General features: G+C 54.9%; 2 protein-coding genes across 12 annotated transcripts; one reads left to right on the forward strand and one right to left on the reverse strand.

Annotated features, from left to right (window-relative positions):
• Positions 1 to 9,059: 9,059 nt before the first annotated feature.
• Positions 9,060 to 9,401, reverse strand: LOC138416892 (putative uncharacterized protein FLJ40606). The gene has a single exon (XM_069546376.1). It carries the CDS (start codon positions 9,399 to 9,401, stop codon positions 9,060 to 9,062), a length of 342 nt encoding a protein of 113 aa, XP_069402477.1.
• PCIF1 (phosphorylated CTD interacting factor 1) lies at positions 9,135 to 20,601 on the forward strand. Of its 11 annotated transcripts, none has more exons than XM_069548683.1 (18): positions 9,141 to 9,267; positions 10,421 to 10,481; positions 11,003 to 11,179; positions 12,542 to 12,684; positions 12,775 to 12,899; positions 14,036 to 14,173; positions 14,315 to 14,445; positions 14,569 to 14,723; positions 15,399 to 15,546; positions 15,641 to 15,724; positions 15,984 to 16,083; positions 17,142 to 17,304; positions 18,140 to 18,312; positions 18,429 to 18,515; positions 18,594 to 18,778; positions 19,635 to 19,728; positions 19,828 to 20,003; positions 20,092 to 20,601. In XM_069548683.1, the coding sequence occupies exons 4-18, from the start codon at positions 12,561 to 12,563 to the stop codon at positions 20,315 to 20,317; spliced, it is 2,109 nt and encodes a 702-aa protein (XP_069404784.1). In that variant the 5' UTR covers positions 9,141 to 9,267; positions 10,421 to 10,481; positions 11,003 to 11,179; positions 12,542 to 12,560; the 3' UTR covers positions 20,318 to 20,601. The 11 variants fall into 11 exon arrangements, with proteins under 11 accessions (XP_069404785.1, XP_069404783.1, XP_069404779.1 ...); XM_069548688.1 differs by having other exon boundaries at positions 9,146 to 9,267; positions 11,003 to 11,277; XM_069548685.1 differs by lacking the exon at positions 9,141 to 9,267 and adding an exon at positions 9,797 to 9,891.
• The last annotated feature ends 363 nt before the right edge of the window (positions 20,602 to 20,964 follow it).

The following is a 20,964-nucleotide window of genomic DNA, read 5'->3' on the forward strand; positions in this document are numbered from 1 at the left end:
GTTAAGAATCCGCCTGCCACTGCAGGGGACATGAGTTTGATCCCTGGTCCGGGAAGATTCCCCATGCTGAGAAGCAACTAAGCCTCTGCACCACAACTACTGAAGCCTCTGTGCCTAGAGCCTGCGCTCCGAAACAAGGGAAGGCACCACAATGTACCCAACAGAGAGCAGTTCTGGCTCGCCTCAGCTACAGAAAGTCCACACAGAGCAACAAAGCCCCAGTCATGTTGTTATGTGTTAAGTCACTTCAGTCGTATCCAACTCTGTGCGACCCTATGGACTGTAGCCTACCAGGCTCCTCTGTCCATGGGATTCTCCAGGCAAGAATACTGGAGTGGATTGCCATTCCCTTCTCCAGGGGATCTTCCTGACCCAGGGATCGAACCAGTGTCTCTTACACCTAACCTGCGTTAGCAGGCAGGTTCTTTACCACCAGCTCCACCTGGGAAGCCCAAAGACCCTGCAGCACCCCCCCCCCCCAAAATTCTGCAAAGCGAAAGAACCAAGACATAAAGACTACAATTTTTTTTTCTTTTTAAAGACTACATTTTGTGTGATTCTCTTTTTCTTTTTGGCCACGCTGCACAGCCACGTGGAGATCTTAGTTCCCAGACCAGGGATGGAACCCGTCTCCCTGGCAGTGGAGGCTCAGAGTCCCAACCACTGGACCATCAGGGAAGCCCCTGTATGATTTCATTTACATGAAAAGGCCAGAGAAGGCAAGTCCTCAGTGGCAGAAAACAGATGAGCGGCAACTGGGGCATTTGAAGAGGGGTTGACTGCAAACAGGAACAAGAGATCTTTGGGGGGAGAAATGTTCTAAAGACTGAGCTATGATGGTTGCACAATTGTCTAAATTTACCAGAAATCACCGAATTGCTCTTTGAAACCAGTAAATCTCGTGTTATGTAAATTATGCCCAAGTAAAGGGTTGAGATCTCTGAGTGAGAAGGCAAGTGTTCTAGAAACCCCTCAACTGGGACCCAGGGCCCCTTGGTGTCCTCCCCTTCCTCTGTCTAGGTCAGTGTTTCCTCTGATCTCAGACTTTTGAGGAAGCTGCCAGCTGACGCTCTGGCTTCTATTTTGGAGAAGTCTGGGGTTTAATTCTGCAGACTCAGCTCACAAGGGTATAAACATCTGGCTCCTGGCTATGCTGCCCAAAGGAGAAAAATGGGCATCAGAGGGGATGGGTTGGATGGTGGGGGAGACCACCACAGGTGCCCGCCACTCTATCCTGAGATGACTCTAACACCATCTGGGGATGCTGGGCCCTAAACCAGAACTGTGATTGGATTTGGGTTCCTAGGCCCTGGTACCCATTCCCTGGCAGCGCTCAAGCTGGACTAATTCTCCAAACATAACACGTCTTTTCATCCCTCCAGGCCTGGCCGTACCCTCCCCTACCTGGAAAATCCTGTTCTTCCCACCAAACCCATCTCATTGTTATCTCTTCTGAAGGCTTCTCCTTTGCAGCCCGTTCCCCGATCATCCCAACAGAACCCTTATCTTCCTGTAGAAGAGGGTTTATTCATGTGCCTGCCTCCCCCACTGCTCCATGGGCTCCTGAAGACAAAGAGCCCATCTTACTTATCGCTGGTGCTCAAGTTTCTGGGGAAGGCCTCAACGTGTATCGGGTAGTGGAGAAATGCAAGGGTGCCTCACACCACATCAGACACTTGCCGGGCCACGGAGACCAGAGGAGACGCCCCATTGCCCTCATCTATTCTCGGCCTAAATAGCTTCTCTCATCTGGCCCAGAATGGCTGGAGAGCCACTCCCTGGAAAACCACAGCTCAGGGTGGCAGCCTCTTCTGCAGCTTTCCCACTGCCAGACCCACTCGCCTTGGAAACTGCCTTAGTGTTTTGGGGGTTTTATTAATTTCGCTGTGCTGAGTCTGAGTTGCAGCATGTGATATCTTCGATCTTCACTGTGGCATGTAAGATCTAGTGCCCTGGCCAGCGATCGAACCCAGGCCCCCTGCACTGGGAGCTCAGAGTCTTAGCCACTGGACCAACAGGGAAGTCCAAAGCTGCCTTATTGTTACTTCAACTGCAAAACAGAGTCTCAGGGAAGCTGTGGCTTGGCCTTGGGGGCGGGGGGGAAAGCAACCTGGAATAGGGTTGGAAGCTCCCTTCCCCAACTGAACAGGAGGGAAGCGGGGAGAGCACAGCCTTTAGAAAAGTGACATAGCCATAGGACGGGTGATGTAAACAGGTCACAACCAAGTCCAAGGTGGCGGACCAGACTTCCACTAGACCGTGAGCCTCACTGACCTTGAGTATTTGTTCATTGTCACACATCTTCATAGTAAATGACACACCCACAGGCACCAGGACAGTTTCATGGTACACCATAAAAGGTCAACAAGGGGCGGTGGCCCAATTCCTGGAAATCGTCATCCCTGTCCCCAAAATAGCTGGACTATTCATCCCACTCATTAGCCTATGAAATTCAGTTCAGTTCAGTCACTCAGTCGTGTCCAGCTCTTTGACACCCCCATGGACTGCAGCACACCAGGCTTCCCTGCCCATCACCAACACCCAGAGCTTGTTCAAAATCATGTCCATCGAATTGTTGATGGCATCCAACCATCTCATCTTCTGTCGTCCCCTTCTCCTCCTGCCTTCAATCTTTCCCAGCGTCAGGGTCTTTTCTATGGAGTCAGTTCTTTGCATCAGGTGGCCAAAGTATTGCACTTTCAGCTTCAGCATCAGTCCTTCCAACGAATGTCCAGGACTCATTTCCTTAAGGATGGACTGGTTGGATCTCCTTGCAGTCCAAGGGACTCTGAAGAGTCTTCTCCAACACCACAGTTCAAAAGCATCAATTCTTTGGCACTCAGTTTTCTTTATGGTCCAACTCTCACATCCATACATGACTACTGGAAAAATCATATCTTTGACTACATGGACATTTGTCGGCAAAGTAATGAAACTATCCACCCCTATAAAAACTGACAACCTGCACCTTGGTGCCGCTTTTGCCTTCTGAGATGGCCCCACACTGTCTGTGAAGTATATTTCTCTCCAAATATATCCACTTCTCACCTATCACTTTGTCTCACTGAATTTTTTCTGTGATGGGACGTCAAGAACCTGAGTTTCATCAAGTCCCAAGACTGGGTGTGATCTCAGTTTAAAGACCATGAGTTTGAGGCTCTAATCTGAGGACCTTGGGGCTTGAAATGTGTGGCTCTCTCTCAGCAGCTTCTTGCTGTAGTGGGAGAGAACAAGGATGTGAAGATATGTGGAGCTCTGAGACTGTATGTTTATGTTTTGACTTTAACATGTAGATAGATTTGTCCTGACTTGACGCTGGGGTCCTCAGAGGCCCTGATAACAGGTTCCTGGCTAATACTGAATACTCAGCCTCTGTGCACCGGTGCCAAACTGAATCTCAGAGACAGAGTTTGGGGTGGAGTAGAAAAGAATAAATAACTTTATTGCTTTGCCAAGCAAAGGGGGTCACAATGAGCTGGTGGCCCTCAAAACTGTGTGTCTCAGTGAGGGGAGAATTTGTTGAGGAGTTTTATAGCAACGGTTGAAGGGCCGGATTGCTGATAAAGATTGGGGTGTTTGCAGGGCCTCAGGTGGTCTGGTCTCGCCTCTCTGGTTCCTTTAATCTGGAACAAAGAATGCTAACATCTTCCATTTGTTGGGGGTTTTGGTTCTGTAAAGACTTCAAAGATATTGTTATGTGTATCCCTGGAGACAGAACCAGGACTCTGACCTACGGCTGCGCTTTTGTTTCTTTTTTAAAAAATATTTCATTTACTTATTTGGCTGCGTCAGGTCTTAGATGAGCCGTGCAGGATCTTCGTTCTGTCATGCAGGATCTTTCCTTGAGGCGCACGGACTCTCCAGTTGTGACGCACAGGCATGGGCTTAGTTGCTCCCCAGCATGTGTGATGTTAGCTTCCCAAGCAATGTAAAGTGAAAGTGTTAGTCACTCAGTTGTGTTTGACTCTTTGCGATCCCATGGACTGTAGCCCTCCAGGCTCTTCTGTCCACGGAATTCTCCAGGCAAGAATACTGGAGTGGGTTGTCATTCCCTTCTCCAGGGGATCTTCCCGACCCAGGGATCGGACCCGAGTCTCCCGCATTGCACGCAGATTCGTTACCTTCTGAGCCACCAGGGAAGCCCCCACCAGAGATCAAATCCACATTGCCTGCATTGCAAGACGAATTCTTAACCACTGGACCACCAGAGAAGTCCCTGCGATATTTTTTCTTGACTGCTCCTCCCTTGTCCCTGCATCGCCTGCCTTCCCTGATTAGAAACTGCTCAAAAGGGCTCCCACACCCAGGGTTCTGCTTGGTTTCCTGGCCAGGACTGGCTATATCTGGAGGAGCTCTGCTTACCCCAACCATCTCTCATACCCCAGGCCTGCTGTCTATCGAGGCTTCTACAGAGGAGTTGTTGGAGTGCTTGAGAATCCTAGGATCTTTACTCAACCTGCTCATCCCCATCTTGGGAGTAAAGGATTCCAGGCTGCTGGCAGGGACTCTGCCACATCGGGCAGCTCATGTTTTTCTTGGTGTCCCAAAGGGCGCTGCCTTGGTGTTCCCACCACAGAAACCAGAGCCTGGAATAGAGATGGGGACACCTGAAAAAGTCACCAAGACTTTAACCCGGTGTGGTCTGTCTGCGGTCAGCAAATATTCAGAGGCTTGGGCACAGTGCTAGGCCTGGGGACTGTAGGAGTGACAAGCCCTGGCCCTGCCCTTCAGCAGTCCACAGCCTCGTGTTTGAAGAAAATGAACAAACCCTGAGCACAGGCTGTTAGGGGAATACAGAAGAAGTGGCCTTCTGTATCCTAGGTGCCTAGGTGCCTATGACCTAGGCACCTAGTCTAGTCTAGGTGCAAGCAAATTCAGGGGAGACTGCCTGGTGGAGGTGCCATCTCAGTTAAGATGAAGGTTGGCAAGGAGGTTGGAAAAGTGACAGCAAACAGCATATGCAAAGGCCCAGGGTCAAGAGAGAACTTGGCACATTTAGATACATCACAGAGATCACTGGGACCAAATAAAGGACAGCTGGTTTGAAGGTCCAGGTTGTGAATAACATGAATGTATGTGAAATGCTTGGTGCAGCCCCTAGCACATGCTCTGCCATAGTAGCTCTCATTTCTATCATCTTGGAAGCCAAGGTAGGGGTTTGAGAATTTATTGTGCAGTCAATGGGGAGACATTCCAGGGTTTTAAGGCCAGGGTGACTTGGTCAGATTTGCCATATGGCCAAGCTTAAATAGATTCCTGAGACTGGTGGATTATGTACTACCAGAAGGACAGATGGATGATCAGACTAGTTTGGGAACTGATTTCCAAACCAATAGTAACTGAGGAAAGAGGTACAGGGTTGGGGGGCTTCAAATATACTCCAAGTGGAAAAGAAAAATATACAGTGGAAGACAGGTACAGCAATGAAAATTAACTATAGCTACACACAACTACTTAGACGGGTCTTGCAAGTGCAGTGTTGAACAAAAGAAAGAAACACATATATAATTCCATTCATATAAAGTTCAAAGAACAGGTGAAATGAAAGGATACCCTTTAGGGATGTGTGCTTAGGTGGTAAAACTATAGAAGCGAGGACGTGAATATCGCAAAAGTAGTGGCAACAGTGATTATCCTGTGCTTTGCAATAACTTGACCTGAGTGATATTTACCAGACTCACTCAGTGACAAATCGTTTCTCTTTCTGTTTTACCACGTAGTCCTCTGCAAGATTTTCCCAGGTGGTGGTGCAGTGGTAAAGAATGTGCCTGTCAACGCAGGAGATGAAAGAGACGAGGGTTCAGGTTTGAAGGTCCAAGTTGTGGCTAACAGGAGTGTATGTAATGTGCTTGTTGCAGCCCTTAGAAAATGCTCAATACACTAGAAAAAAGGTTTTAAACTGTTAAGAAGAAAAAAGGCTTTAAAATTCGTTAGGTAGTAGAAATGAGGATGGAGAGAAGGGATGAGGATATATTGGGAGGAACAAGTTTGGGGAGGCAAAAAAGGTGAAGAGCAGTGTTTAAGTGTTTAACACGCTTGAGTTAGAGAACCCTGAAAGATACTGAAGTGGAAGTGTACAGGACCACTGTGTGAGCTCAGATAAGCCACTTGTCCCAAGTCCCAATTTCCTTCTCTACGAGAGAGAGAAGCAGTATGATTTTAAGGAATCAGCCTTTAAAAGTTTTGGTGTTGAGAACCCTGAACTTAAAATCCCAGTTCTCTCACTTCATGGCTTTGAACCTAGACAGTCACTTCACCTCCTGCTCCCACCCCCAGCCCCAGCTTCCGTTTCCTCAGGTGTAGATTTGACATAACCATTTCCACTCTCAGGGTTCTTGCAGAGGTGCGCGCGTGTGCTCAGTCCTGTCCGATGGCAACCCCATGGACTGGAGCCCGCCATGCTTCTCTATCCATGGGATTCTCCACGCAGGAGTACTGGAGTGCGGAGTCATTTCCTACCCCAGATCTTCCTGACCCAGGGGTTGAATCCTCCTCTCCTGCATCTCCTGCACTGACAGGCAGATTCTTAACCACTGCACCACCTGGGAGAATCTTGCAGAGGACTACATGGTAAAAGACAGGCACTTGGGTTATTTGGTGCTTTGATAATCAATTAAGAGACTCCAAACAAGGATTGAAAAATTACACTGAATACACGAAAGGACGAGCAGGTAACCATCACTATACGATTTTTACACTCCAGTGTTAAGAACTAGCTAGTGAGCTTGTCACTGAGCGCTGAAGAATTGATACTTTTGAACTGTGGTGTTGGAGAAGACTCTTGAGAGTCCCTTGGACTGCAAGGAGATCCAACCAGTCCATTCTGAAGGAGATCAGCCCTGGGATTTCTTTCTTTTTTTTTTTTTAGCCCTGGGATTTCTTTGGCAGGAATGATGCTAAAGCTGAAACTCCAGTACTTTGGCCACCTTATGTGAAGAGTTGACTCATTGGAAAAGACTCTGATGCTGGGAGGGATTGGGGGCAGGAGGAGAAGGGGACGACAGAGGATGGGATGGCTGGATGGCATCACTGACTCCATGGACGTGAGTCTGAGTGGACTCTGGGAGCTGGTGATGGACAGGGAGGCCTGGCGTGCTGCGATTCATGGGGTCGTAAAGAGTCGGACACGACTGAGCAACTGAACTGAACTGAGTGAACTTGTAACACCAGGCTTATATCTATAAGTCTAGAATAACCATATAATTTATTGTCCGTACCAGGGCCCTTTTGAGAAAGCAAGCCATATTAATAACTATACCATGATAATAGACATAAATCAAGACTGTCCCAGACAAAGCAGGGTATGTGGTTCCCTTGGGTCTGTCTGAGATGAAGCCCTTGCCTGTCAAGCCTCCCAAGTGAACGTCAGGCACTGTGAGGGCAGATCACTGCACCTACTGTGCCTACAAGGAGCCGGTTTATTTCCACAGGGCTCAGATTTACTTGGAGCAATCCTCAAACCCCGTGAGGTGATCATAGCTAACATCTGTTAGTGCCTCATTGTAGGTCAGCTGGTAAAGAATCCGCCTGCAATGCGGGAGACCTGGGTTCGATTCCTGGGTTGCAAAGAGCCCCTGGAGGAGAGGATGGCAACCCACTCCAGTATTCTTGCCTGCAGAATCCCCAAGGACAGAGGGGCCTGGTGGGCTACTGGTGGGGTCGCAAAGAGTTAGACACGACTGAGCGACTAAGCACAGCACAGTTCGTGCCATATGCTGTGCTGAGTACTTCCACAGGCAGCATCCGTTAATTTTCATCAAATCTTGATGACGTAGACAGCCTTATTGTCCATTAGAGAAAACTAAAGCTTAGGAGGTTAAGCAACTCCTTCAAGGCCATACAACAGAATAGAGGAGTTTGAACCCACGCTGATGGGAAGCCTAGTTCTTAATTATTCGTTACAGTGCTGTCTCTGGTTTGTTGGCACTCCCAGGTGCCGCTAGTGGTAAAATAAAAACACAAACCTGCCCGCCAGCGCAGAAGTCATAAAAGTTGGGGGTTCGATCCCCGGGTCGGGAAGATCCCCTGGAAGAGGGAACAGCAACCACTCCAGTATTCTTGCCTAGAGAATCCCAGGGACAGAGGACCCTGGCGGGCTACAGTCCATGGGGTCGCAGTCATACACGACTTAAGCGACTTAGCACGCTCCAATCCCACCAAGCTGCTGGGACCAGGCACCACCGATACAAGCCATAGCTCAGCTCAGGCTGAGGCTCCACGTGAGAAGTGGAAGTCACACCAGGTGGCAAGCCCATCTTCCTAAACTATGACTGGAAGGTCAGCTTCCAGAGGCCAGAGGGAGGTGGAGCTAGTGTCTTCTGCCCGCCCCTACCAAAGAACCCTGCAGGCAGCCAGCCTTGGGGACCTAGCGATTGCCAGCCTCCTACTGGGCTAACTTTTGTGGCAGGATTGAGTTCTCAGTGAGGTTTTGCACAGCAACTAGCAACCACCGATATCAAGTGTTGGAAAGTCCTCTGATGCATTTAATTTACAATTTTCCAACTTTGGCAAAAACCATCTTTATTCTAAGTTTCTCAGGGATTATTTGAATTTCTTCTACTAAGTTCTTAGAACTTGTGCAGCCTCATCAGGGGAGAAAGTTCGATGTGCATGCAGCCTGCATACGAGACGTGGTTGGAAAACATCCTGGACTCACGTCCAGAGGACAAGCGACTGCCGCAAAGTGGCCGAGCTGCCCGGGAGCTAGGACCCAGGTCCTCCGAGCATCCAGAATTTACGTCACCAGGACTCCGCCCCAGGGTGGGCGTCTGAGCCGAGTCCCCGCAGGTTTCAAACCGGCCCCGCGCCCCCTGGTGCGCATACTCAGTTCGACCTTGCAGCCGCACCACCCACCCAAATCCTAGGGGAACCCCCCCCCCCACCAACCCTTACTCAGGGCGGGTATGCTCGCAGGGGAAACTGAGGCAGAGAGCGTGCTTGTGGGTTCGCTCCTCAGTCCACACCCCAGGGCCTGCAAAGCTGCCTCCGCCGCTTAGACCCGTCTGGAGCAGCAGGGAAGGACGAGGGAGAAAGGGAGGGGGCCCAAAGCAAGCGGGGTCTTAGAGGCCGGCCGGTCCTGCCACACTCAAGATGGCGGCGCGGCAGCGGCAGAGTCCCTCAGAGGCGGTACCAGCGCATGCGCAGCGCGGAGTCCCGGCCCGGGACACAAGATGGCGGCAGCGGCGTTGGGGAGGGCGAGGCGGAGGCGGCAAAACGGGCGGTCGAGCAGAACGTGTAACCGCGTCCCCTCGAGTCCGCTGCGGGCAGGTAAGAGCCCCAGGAAGCCATGGTCCCGCCGCGAGCCGCGCCAGGGTCTGGGGTTCCGAAGCCAGGCGGCGGTGGCCCCTCCGGCGCTTTCCGCTCCGGGCTACCGCTTGTCCTGTCTCTGCCGCCGCCGCCATCTTAGGCCCGCGGGTGGGCGGCCGAGCCGGTGGCCTGGATGAGCGAGTTGGGTCCGGAGAGCGCGGGCGGAGCGGCCTCTAGGGCCCCTCCGCTGCTGCCGCCGCCACCGCCTTTGTGTCGGGCTCCGACTCTGAGTCGCCTCAGCCCGGGGGCGGGAGCGCGCGGCGGGGCGGGGGGCGGAGCCCAGGAGATGGGCCGGCGCGCGCGCGCCAAACAGCCCGCCCCCGCTGGAGGGTAAGGGGCAAGTGCGCGCGCGCTGGGAGTCGGCCCACCCCCTCCTTCGCGCGCCTCCCGCGCCTGCGCACTTCGGGAACCCTTTGACTCCTCCCTACTGGGTCGGAAGATTTTGATTGGTGCGTTGCTGAATGATCCCGCCCCATCCTCCTCCAGTCCTGGAGTCGGAGTGTTTTTTATTTTTTCCTTCTGGTGGGTTCCTCTGGTTGCGCAGATACAGTTTATCCTTAAGCTGCTGGGCACTGTTGAACTGCGGTATGCGTGGGGGTCGGGAAGCCACAGGATAAATAAAAACGTTCTTTTAGTAATAGCAGTTATTTCCTACTGAGAGTGTACAATGTTCTAGGCTCTACGCATTGAGACCGTAGAGGCCAAATGATTCTTGTTAGAAGTCGGAAAATGGCAGAAGCGTGTGGAACCAGGGTTTGTCCAAACCCAGAGCTGGTGTATTAGCCACCGACCTGCTGTATCCAGATCACATGGGAAATTAAAAAGCTTTTTAATCATAACAAAATTGGTGAAGATTTGAAGTGGTATAAAGTGAGAAAATTAGTCATCTGGTTTCCCAACCCCACTCTTGGGGGGGTGTGTGAAAAATACGGATACTCGTGTACCTCCTCTCCCCGTTTCTCTACGATGTGGAGTGACGGACAGGAATCTGAGGGTTTTTTAAACAAGTTCCCTGGTGTTTGTGATGCACAGCTTGTTTCGGAAACACTGCTGTGTCACGGTTCGGCCTCACTAAACGGTGAGGCCACTAACTGCCTGTTCCTTCTCTGCGTAGTTGACCTACCTGGTGCACCAGTATCACACAGTGTTGCTCGAGGAAAGATATTTCAATAAAGGTGAACACGCTCTGTTGTTTAGTGCATTTGCATGTTTTATTGTCTTTAGAATTAAAGACCTGATTCAAAGAAATGTTTTTTCACTCACTGTAGGTGGCTTGGGGCCGTGCCCACCCCTCATCTGTGATATGTATGTTTGTTTACTTTAGTCTCAGTACTGTGGTTGGCCAGACCAGCTTACAATTTGTGGCGTCAAGTGTCCAAATGAAAGCACAGGCCCTTTGTTAAATATTTATTAAAAATGTGACAACCGTCAGAGCAGAGCATTGAAGCAGGCTCAGGGCCCTCCTCAGCTCGGCCCTGGGGGACTGTGTGGGCTGCACGTCCGTCAAGGTGAACCTGTTGGTTGTTGGGAAGCTTTAGAAACGCTGTTTTCATCCCCTGAATCCCCATGTCTCCCGCAGTGTGTCTTGCCCTGTCCTGGGGGCTCCCAAAGTGCTCTCTCTTTGCCTCCCGTGCCATTGTCCCTGCTGTACAGCATTTCATAGGTCTGCGACTCTTTTCTTCTCTTTGCTCTGCAGTTGCTGATGCAAGGAATCCCCTGGGCCCCCGTCCACTCCACTGCTGACCAGCCCATCCTCCTGCGCTGTGCTTTCCTGCAGGCACCCCTCCCACTGCCTCTGTGGGACCCGGTGACGTGGGGGTCCATCTGGCCGGAGAAGAAAACCCTCTCATGCTAGCGTTGCAGACCCCAGAGGGTGAGAGAAAGAGGGGCCTTATTCAGCCTTGAGACCTGGGGGTCAGCCCTGAGGCACAGGGCATCCTTTTCGCCAGAGAACCAAGGCAGCTTCCCTTGGTCAGTGGTTCAAAGCCTTTTTGTTATCCTGGCCCCCTTTTGTTGTGTGTTCTCTTGCTACCTGCATTTTTATCTGCCAAACCATACAGATGAAGTGACCACTTTGCCTTTTCCAAATTAACAATGATGTCTATGACTGAATGTACAATAAAAACCACCACCCAATGATTGCTATGCTGTTGTCAACATCAGAGCTTCTGATCATCATGAAATAATCAATGCAACCACAATGAATTGATAAAATTTCAGCAGCAGAGAAAAACCAGTGTTTAACTATGCCTTTGGGGTCTTTTTGTGGGTAAACGTTTGATTTCTTTTGGGTGTTGTGACACTGAAACTTTCGGAGCGTCAGCCTGAACTCAGCGGCCCCCCTAGGAGTCTGATAGCCAGGTTGGGAACCACTTTAGCCATTGAGGCTTGTACCAGTGTGCTTTGGGTGGGGTAATAGGGAATGCTAATCGGAAGGAGCTGACCCTCCTCTGGGTGTTTAAAGTAAATTTTCACCTGGGGATTATGAAGGACTGAACTCGGTATTCCTTCCAGCCTTCCTGGTTCTTTTAGCAACAGATACCTTCCTGCTCTGTAGTTAGGAGGAGGCATCTAATTCGAGGCTTTCCTGCGCTGGGCTGTGTTCCAGTTAGATTTTACTGGGTAGGAAAAGGGAAGAGGAGCAGTTACTGCTGCTGCTTATGGGAACAACTTTCTCAGGCGCAGACCCTGTTGCATCTTGTCTGCCACTCTTGGTGCTTTGTAAACACTGGCAGAATGAATACAGCTCTGCTGGTCCTTGGTACCATGCTGAGCGCCAGAGAGCCAAACTGGACCCACTTCTGAGGCCTGGGAGTTCTGACAGTCTAATGGAGGGGGGCAAACTGAGTTGATGGACCAGATGATTTGAGTGCTACAATCCTACGGAGGGGCTCTGACCGCCTAGCCTGGGGAAGGGAACCAAGGAAGGGTTCCTGGAGGATGGAGGACCTAGTGGTAAGCCAGGCAGAGACATAGATGGGGAAAGAGTATTCCAGGCCAAAAGAGCATCAGGAGCGCCCCCATTTGACAGTTGAGGGAACAGCAACTTAGGCCTGAGGGCTCCTGTGGCGGCAGGCTGGCCCTCCACTATGGGGCTGGATCGGCTTCACACGTGTAGGTGGTCACTGGGGCCCTTGGTGGATTGTAATTCGGGTGCAGTTGTAGGGAGCGGGGTGGGGGTGATTGACCTCCAGGCGCTGCTGGCCCTGACACCTTTCAGTCCTCTGTGTGGCAGGTCCGGTGTGGGTGCTGAGATGGCCAATGAGAATCACGGCAGCCCCCGGGAGGAAGCATCCTTGTTGAGTCACTCCCCCAGCACCTCCAGTCAGAGCCAGCCCTGTTCTCCAAAGCCCATCCGCCTGGTGCAGGACCTCCCAGGTACCGGGGAGGGGCCGTGGCAGGGCAGTGGGGTCGGCAGGGTGCCCAGGAGCAGCCGTGACCCTGGCTGGGTTCCGTGCTTGTTTGCAGAGGAGCTGGTGCACGCAGGCTGGGAGAAGTGCTGGAGCCGAAGGGAGAACCGTCCCTACTACTTCAACCGATTCACCAACCAGTCCCTGTGGGAGATGCCCGTGCTTGGCCAGCACGACGTGATTGTGAGTGCCAGCCTCGGGATGGGGCCGGCGGGGGGTGGTGTCTCAGCAGCTTCTGGCATCTGGGCCTTCCCCAAATGTACCCTGAGCAGCTGTTAACTCACCTGGCACTGTGTCAGGGCCAGGGGACACAGTGCCCAGCAGGACAGACACACAGTTCTGCCTGCCTGGAAGCTGTCCTCCAGTAGCAGAGACTGTCTGACATAGGAGGATGATTCTGTGAGTGGGTGGTGTTGAACTTGGGTTGCACATTGGGCACTGTGGCTGGGATGCGGTCGTGAGCAAGGTGGATCTGGTCCTGCCCTTGCCTGCTGGGGGTGCCCGGGATTACAGTGTAGCACCTGCAGGAAGAACAGGGTCATAGCCCAGCAGGGGTGCCGAGCGGGTCTAGGGAAGGGGGGAGTACAGGGAAGGCTCCCTGGAGAACCATCGTGTAAGGTGAGGTTAGCTGAGTGAAAGTGGGAAGCGGTGAGCAGCACTGTCTGGGAGCCCGTGTTGACGTGATGACATGTGGGGTGCAGGCCGTCTGTCTGGGTCCCTGTCACTTGGGGACTTTGTTTTCTGGGCAGTCCAACCCCATTTTGCAGATGAAGACACTGAGGCTCCGAGAGGGGAAGGGACTGGCCCAAGACCTCAAGGCAGTAAGAGGCAGAGCAGGACTTGCACCCTGCCCACCGTCACAGACATCCTCTCAGTGTCACCACAGGAGCTCCAAGTGTTTAAGTTTCCCCTTTATTCCTGTCGTTCTGGTTCTTTCTGGCTGTGCTGTTCAGCATGCAGGATCTTTAGTTCCCCGACAAGATCAAACCCTCACCCTCAGGAGTGAAAGCACAGAGTTCTAGCCACTGGACCGCCAGGGAATGCCCCCATTCTGGTTCTTACGCCAGGTGTCATTTTAAACTGGTCACATGCATTGACCCCTTAAATCACGCTTCCAGAGGCTCAGCAGGGCTCAGCAGGGCCCACCTTAGAAGGCCCTGGCCTGGGGCGCACGGTTGCAGGGGCAGAGCTGTGTTGGTCCTGCACCCCAGCCCCTGTGCTCTTCTCCGAGGAGGAGGAGGGGCGGGGGCGGGACTTGCAGTACTGGGGCTCTTAAGCCACCGGCCCTGGTTGCAGCAATGCTGGTCTTCCTCCACCAGTCGGACCCTTTAGGGCTGAACGCGACCCCCCTGCCCCAAGACTCAAGCTTGGTGGAAACCCCCCTGGCTGAGAACAAGCCCCGAAAGCGGCAGCTCTCGGAAGAGCAGCCCAGTGGCAATGGCGTGAAGAAGCCCAAGGTGAGTGTAGGCAGACCGGGGTGGGCAGGCAGCGGGCAGGGCCCCTGTGCCCTGGGCATCGGCAGTCAGTTGGGAGGTGGGGCTCGCAGTGGTGGAGCCCAGCCAGCTCCCCTGACCTCAGACCTCTGATTCTTGCTCCAGATTGAAATCCCCATGACACCCACGGGCCCGTCAGTCCCCAGCTCCCCCAGCATCCCAGGAACCCCAACACTGAAGATCTGGGGCACGTCCCCTGAAGATAAACAGCAGGCAGCTCTCCTCCGACCCACAGAGTGAGTCCTTGCTGCTGCCCATCCTGGATGGCTGGCTTGCCCAGGACTGTGTGTGTTGGGGGGTTGCCGAGGAGGGGAGCAGGCAGGGCGTCCACCTCCTCATTGCTCTGTCTGTGCCCCCAGGGTGTACTGGGATCTGGACATTCAGACCAACGCGGTCATCAAGCACCGGGGGCCTTCGGAGGTGCTGCCTCCACACCCCGAGGTGGAGCTGCTCCGCTCCCAGCTCATCCTGAAGCTCCGGCAGCACTACCGGGAGCTGTGCCAGCAGCGAGAGGGTACTGCCTCCCGGGCCCACCTGTCTTGTGTGCGCCCACCATGAGCTGGAGCTGGGGCTTGGCCACTGGGGCTTGGGGAGTGGCACCGTGGAGACTGGGGCCTGCGCCTGTGTTCTGGAGGGGTCCCAGCTCCAGTAACTGCTGCTCTGTGACTCTGGGCTTATTGAACAACCTCTCTGCACTCAAGTTTTCTCACCTGTAAGGTAGCGGTGGTAACAATGCCTACATAAGGGTGCCTGCCTAGCATTAGCAACACCCGAACAACAAAAAACAAGTCATTAACACTTGGCAGTGCTTGCTGTCTGCCAGGCACTGTTTGCAGCCTTTTTATGTATGTGTTAAAGGGCATAAAAAGCCGAGCTCCTACCCCTCACACAGTCACTCCAGGGAGTAAGTGCTTAGTAAACTGTAGCTTTTATTAATAAATAAGCCTGCTTGAACTTGGCTGAGATATGGAATCCATCCATCCCCTCGTTGTTACCCCTTGTGCCTTTTATGGAACTAGCAGTTCTCAGAATACCCTTCAGGAGATGCTGCCTGGGACCGAGCTCCTGACGTAGCGGGGGCTGTCCCTTGTTTACTGTGGCACCTCTGGTGCCCATGCCACGCCTCCGGTGCTGCCCCGTGGAGCCGGCTGACTGAATCCGGACTTTGATCTGCTGTCCTGTCCCACAGGCATTGAGCCCCCCCGGGAATCCTTCAACCGCTGGATGCTGGAGCGCAAGGTCGTGGACAAAGGCTCTGACCCCCTGTTGCCAAGCAACTGTGAACCGGTGGTGTCGCCTTCCATGTTTCGCGAAATCATGAACGACATTCCCATCAGGTACGGCCCCCGGCCAGGCCCGCCAGCCCCAGCCTCTTGGTGTGAGTGCCCAGGCCACGGTAGGCAGGCTCGCTCTCCCTGCTCTCTGACCCAGGTTGTCCCGAATCAAGTTCCGGGAGGAGGCCAAGCGTCTGCTCTTCAAGTACGCAGAGGCGGCCAGGCGGCTCATCGAGTCCAGGTTTGTTTGGCTCTTGTCTCCTGACCCAGTGTGACCGGGCTCCGGCCAGCGTGAGGGGAGGGCCTGGGCCTTCTGGCCACCTCTGGGGCCCGGTCATGACGCTTGGTGGCCAGAGTGGGGCCTGCTCCCTCAGACAGCAAGGGTTGCACTGTCAGCCTGGGTGTGGATGCCCAAATGCAAGTGGCAGTGGAATGGGAGGAGGAAGGAGGGGCCAGCGGGTGCTAACAGCGGCCCCTTTTTATGCGCCCCCAACCGGCAGGAGTGCGTCTCCTGACAGCAGGAAGGTGGTCAAGTGGAATGTGGAGGATACCTTCAGCTGGCTGCGGAAGGACCACTCTGCCTCCAAGGAGGACTACATGGTGAGCAGCCTTGGGTGGAAGGCCACTGCTTCCAGGAAGCCCGCTCTGCCTGCCGAGGCCAGGCGGGCCCCCACGGCAGCCGCCTCCTGTGCATTTGGCCGACCTTTGACACTCATCAGGCCCCCAACTCATGTCTGTGGAGCTGTTTCTCTGAGCTCCTGGCTTTCTCCCAAAGAACACTTCTGTTACAGTTCTTACTGGAATCCTGTGCTTGGCCACACACCATAAGTAGGGGCCTTTTCAACTTAATGAATATTCAGTACCTCCCTTTAGATTTTTGGAAAACAGATGGACAGACTGCCTTTGCTTGGTGTGTGTGGCCCTACTGCAGTTCAGAGCTATCACCAGATTTAACCGCCCACTTTAACGAGTCCAAAACAGTTTCGTTTTCTGGCCCAAACCCATCACTCTTCAACTCTCCACCAGCACTAGCAATGGGCTTTCTTTTCAGGACCATTTTTCACAAGAGACAAGGTTTCGCACTTCACGATAGTAACTGTGTACTTGACATGTAGAGAGTGATAAAGGTAGGTGACCTCACTAGCAAGAGTGACTCGTTTTCACCCATCACTTTGACATGTGCAATTCAGCGTAATTACAAAGGCCTACAGTTAACCTTACAAATCGCTGAAGGCTCAAATCCAAATCTGCAGTGCCCAGAGAGCCCCTGTTTTACAACAGCCATTCTCCCCATAAACTGCAGATGCCTTGTAAGCAGGGATTATGCCTGGTTTGTCTGTGTCCCCAGCAAGTATCAAGAGATTTGCCCTAGTGTAACCCCAGCAGTAAGTGCTGGCTTTTATTAGATATGTAACTGTATTCCAAGGGTGTGGCAAATCCTTAATGGGAATGACTGCATTTAATATTCAGACTGCCTTGTTAGGTAAGTATTTTGTGTTCCCTTAACTGTTGAGGAATAAGATTCAGTGATGCCAAGGGATTTGTCCAAGTGACACAGCCAGTAAGTAGCAGAGCCTGTTTCAGGACGAGGACAGCTGGGATCTGACAGCCCTCCTGTGCCAGCCCTCGGAGCCTGACGAGGAGTCTCTCCCCCCCAGGACCGCCTGGAACACCTGCGGAGGCAGTGTGGCCCCCACGTCTCGGCCGCAGCCAAGGACTCCGTGGAAGGCATCTGCAGCAAGGTCTACCACATCTCCCTGGAGTACGCCAGACGGATCCGAGAGAAGCACCTTGCCATCCTCAAGGAAAACAACATCCCAGGTAGGGCACCAGGTGGTACAGAAGGGACAAGTAAGGCTGAGTTTCAAGGCCACGGACTGGTTCAGGGAGGCCCATTTCTCCCAGCAGTGGGACCTGCTGTGACCTTTGGCTCTGGGGTTTCCACGCCCTCTGGGAAACAGAAGTGGTGAGAAAGGGAGGGCTGGAGGTGCGAGAGAGACAGGGAGAGAGGTAGGCGGCCTGCCTTCACATCCGTCCTCTGTAAGCCCCACTGAGGGGTGATACCTAGCCACAGGAGCATGTGAAGATTTGGGGACCTCCAAGTGCTGGGCCCCAGAAGAGCCCCACGCAGTCTCATGACTGTTACAGGCAGGCAGTGTAGTTCTCATACTTCTCCATGGCAGCAAACCCCAGCTTGCCCACCACGCCCCAGGGCATGGTGGCCCGAGTGGGTTCAGAGCCTGTTGATGTGGACCCCCGCTTCTCGCTCCTGCCGGTTGCCTAGCTGTCTCCTCAGTTACTGAACCATTTGAGCTGCTGTTGGGCTTCCCTTGTGGCTCAGCTGGTAAAGAATCCGCTGCAGTGCGGGAGACCTGGGTTCAGTCCCTGGGTTGGGAAGATCCTCTGGAGAAGGGAAAGGCGCCCCACTCCAGTATTGTGGCCTGGAGAGTTACATGGACTGTAGAGTCCATGGGTCGCAAAGAGTCGGGCACGACTGAGCGACTTCCACGTCACATCACTTCCCTGAGCTGCAGTTCACTCCTCCCTGGGATGGGACTTACCTCTCCGGGTCACTGGGACGCTCATGGGAAGTGCCTGGCCCTGGGTGGGCCCAGGGCTGTCAGGGTGACGGCCCTCCCCGCGCTTCTGCCTGCAGAGGAGGTGGAGGCGCCCGAGGTGGAGCCCCGCCTGGTGTACTGCTACCCAGTGCGGCTGGCCGTGCCCGCGCCCCCCGTGCCCAGCGTGGAGATGCACGTGGAGAACAGCGTGGTCTGCGTCCGCTACAAGGGCGAGATGGTCAAGGTCAGCCGCAACTACTTCAGCAAGCTGGTAAGAGCCACGGTGGGAGGCGGCCCCAGGAGGTAGCGCGGGCCAGCCCTCGGCTGGAGTCTGCTGCGGGGCGGTGGGCGGGCTGCCGTTGAAGCCCACTGCTTTCTGCCCCACAGTGGCTCCTTTACCGCTACAGCTGCATCGACGACTCCGCCTTCGAGAGGTTCCTGCCCCGGGTCTGGTGTCTGCTCCGCCGGTACCAGGTACTGGCCGGGGCGGCTGGGGGCGGGCTGACCCGGAGGGCGGGGAGGCCGCCCGAGGCTGAGCCAGCCGCTCCGCAGATGATGTTCGGCGTGGGTCTCTACGAGGGCACAGGCCTGCAGGGCTCGCTGCCGGTGCACGTCTTCGAGGCACTGCACCGACTCTTTGGAGTCAGCTTCGAGTGCTTCGCCTCGCCCCTCAACTGCTACTTCCGTCAGTACTGCTCCGCCTTTCCCGACACAGACGGCTACTTCGGCTCCCGCGGGTGAGCGCCCCATGCTGCTGGGCCTCCTGCCTGGGTAGCGTCCCCCAGAGCACCCAGCCCACCGGGGTCAGCTGCTTCCTGATGCTGGGGGGCTTCGGGCCTGGGCGGTTACAGAGCCCGCCTGGGTCAGCTGCTTCCCAATGCTGAGGGGCTTCGGGCCTGAGCCGTTACAGATCCCACCTGGGTCAGCTGCTTCCCAATGCTGAGGGGCTTCAGGCCTGGGCGGTTACAGAGCCCGCCTGGGTCAGCTGCTTCCCAATGCTGAGGGGCTTCGGGCCTGGGCGGTTACAGAGCCCGCCTGGGTCAGCTGCTTCCCAATGCTGAGGGGCTTTAGGCCTGGGCGGTTACGGAGCCCGCCTGGGTCAGCTGCTTCCCGATGCTGGGGGGCTTCAGGCCTAGCCAGTTTCGGGTGGAGTCCCTGCCTCCCCCGTCATGAGCCCTGTGGCCGTGAACACGCTGCTGCAGGTCTGGGAACCTATGCCAGCCCCGACCCAGCCAGTGGCGCTCAGTAAACTATCCTGGGTCGGGAGGCAGAGCACCAGGTCCCACAGTGAGCGGATGGGTGGGCACAGAGGCAGCCAGGCCAGCGGGAGGGCAGCCTGGTCACCACTGGGTTTGGGCCCCACCTCCTCCCCTAACCAGCTCCGTGGACTTGGCCCCCAAGCCTGAGCCTCTCTGTCCTCAGCCGTTCAACCTAGTGGGTTACCTCTTGTCCCAGGACAAACCAACGGTGGCCCTTGGCCCCTGGCCTGACCAGAGCCCTTTCTCCAAAGGGCTGCCTGTGGTGGGGGTGGCACCTGTTCTTGGTGGAGGAGCTGGGTCCTGGTGTGACCTACACGCTCACCTCTTCCCCCAGGCCCTGCCTAGACTTCTCCCCGCTGAGCGGTTCCTTTGAAGCCAACCCTCCCTTCTGTGAGGAGCTCATGGATGCCATGGTCTCTCACTTCGAGGTGGGTGTGTGACTGGGTGTGGGAGCTTGGCTGGCAAGCCAGAGGGCCAGTGGCCTGGAGTGCAAGCCGCCGATACCCTCCCTGGGACTCTTCCCACAGAAACTGCTTGAGAGCTCGCCAGAGCCCCTGTCCTTCATCGTGTTCATCCCCGAGTGGCGGGAGCCCCCAACCCCAGCGCTCACCCGCATGGAGCAGAGCCGCTTCAAGCGCCACCAGCTGGTTCTGCCTGCCTTCGAGCACGAGTACCGCAGTGGCTCCCAGCACGTCTGCAAGAAGTGGGTGCTGGGGGGCCGGGGCGGGGGGGGGGGCCGGGCTGGGCTCACCCAGCCAGGCCCTGCCTTGAGCCACCGCTTTTGCCCACAGGGAGGAAATGCACTACAAGGCCGTCCACAACACAGCCGTGCTCTTCCTGCAGAACGAGCCCGGCTTCGCCAAGTGGGGGCCCACGCCCGAGCGGCTGCAGGAGCTGAGCGCCGCCTGCCGGCAGTCGGGCCGTAGCCATAGCTCCAGCGGCTCCGCATCCTCAGAGGCCAAGGATCGGGACTCAGGCCGGGAGCAGGGCCCCAGCCGAGAGCCGCACTCCACTTAACACAGCCTGCGGGGAGGAGGAGCTCCTGGGTGCTGCTGTGGACTGCTGGGGCTCTGGGGGCAGAGTGGATCCCAGGACCCGCCTCCTGGGGCGGCCATCGATGACATAGGAAGACGTGGCTCTGCCAGGGTGCCCCCTCCCTGCCCACGTCCCCCCAACTCCCCGCCTCACGCTCACTCCAGGCCCCCTGTAAATAGGCCCCATCCTGCCCGCCCTTCCTTCCCTCACCCCATCCTGTTGCCACCTTGTTTCATTTGTAAAAGGAAATACAGAACCCCCCCCAAGAACGTGTGAGGGTCTTGAGGGCAGAGCAGGCTAAGGAAGTCGGAGCCGCTCGCAGGACCGCAGCCCTCCACTGCACACCCAGGCGCACCTTCTCATGGCCTCTGGGCCTTTGCACCTGGCCCCGGGCTCCAGGGTCTAACTTCTCATCCTGCTGTTCTCTGCTTGTGCCCAGGAAGTCTGAAGGGTCCAGAGGCAGCGTCAACCATCTGTAAGCCCCGAGCTCCCATAGCCAGTAGCAGCTTCACCGACACCTCTGGGGAGCGGAGGGCGGGTAGAAACCTAGATGCCTGGAGCCACCAGTGAGTGGGCAGCCGGCTGTGTTCTACAGTCAAGGGCCAGGAGGAAGTGCAGATCCAAGGCAA

Source organism: Ovis canadensis, chromosome 13 (assembly GCF_042477335.2).
Source record: "Ovis canadensis isolate MfBH-ARS-UI-01 breed Bighorn chromosome 13, ARS-UI_OviCan_v2, whole genome shotgun sequence".
Classification (NCBI taxonomy): domain Eukaryota; kingdom Metazoa; phylum Chordata; class Mammalia; order Artiodactyla; family Bovidae; genus Ovis; species Ovis canadensis.

What these genes read in the sequence shown, in the direction of transcription:
- LOC138416892 (XM_069546376.1), bottom strand. Translation starts at nt 9,401, where the DNA reads ATGGCGGCGGCGGCAGAGACAGGACAAGCGGTAGCCCGGAGCGGAAAG.
- PCIF1 (XM_069548678.1), top strand. Translation starts at nt 12,561, where the DNA reads ATGGCCAATGAGAATCACGGCAGCCCCCGGGAGGAAGCATCCTTGTTG. An exon ending in GCAACTACTTCAGCAAGCTG is followed by an intron (nt 18,313 to 18,428) that starts GTAAGAGCCACG and finishes TCTGCCCCACAG; the next exon opens with TGGCTCCTTTACCGCTACAG. An exon ending in GGCTACTTCGGCTCCCGCGG is followed by an intron (nt 18,779 to 19,634) that starts GTGAGCGCCCCA and finishes CTCTTCCCCCAG; the next exon opens with GCCCTGCCTAGACTTCTCCC.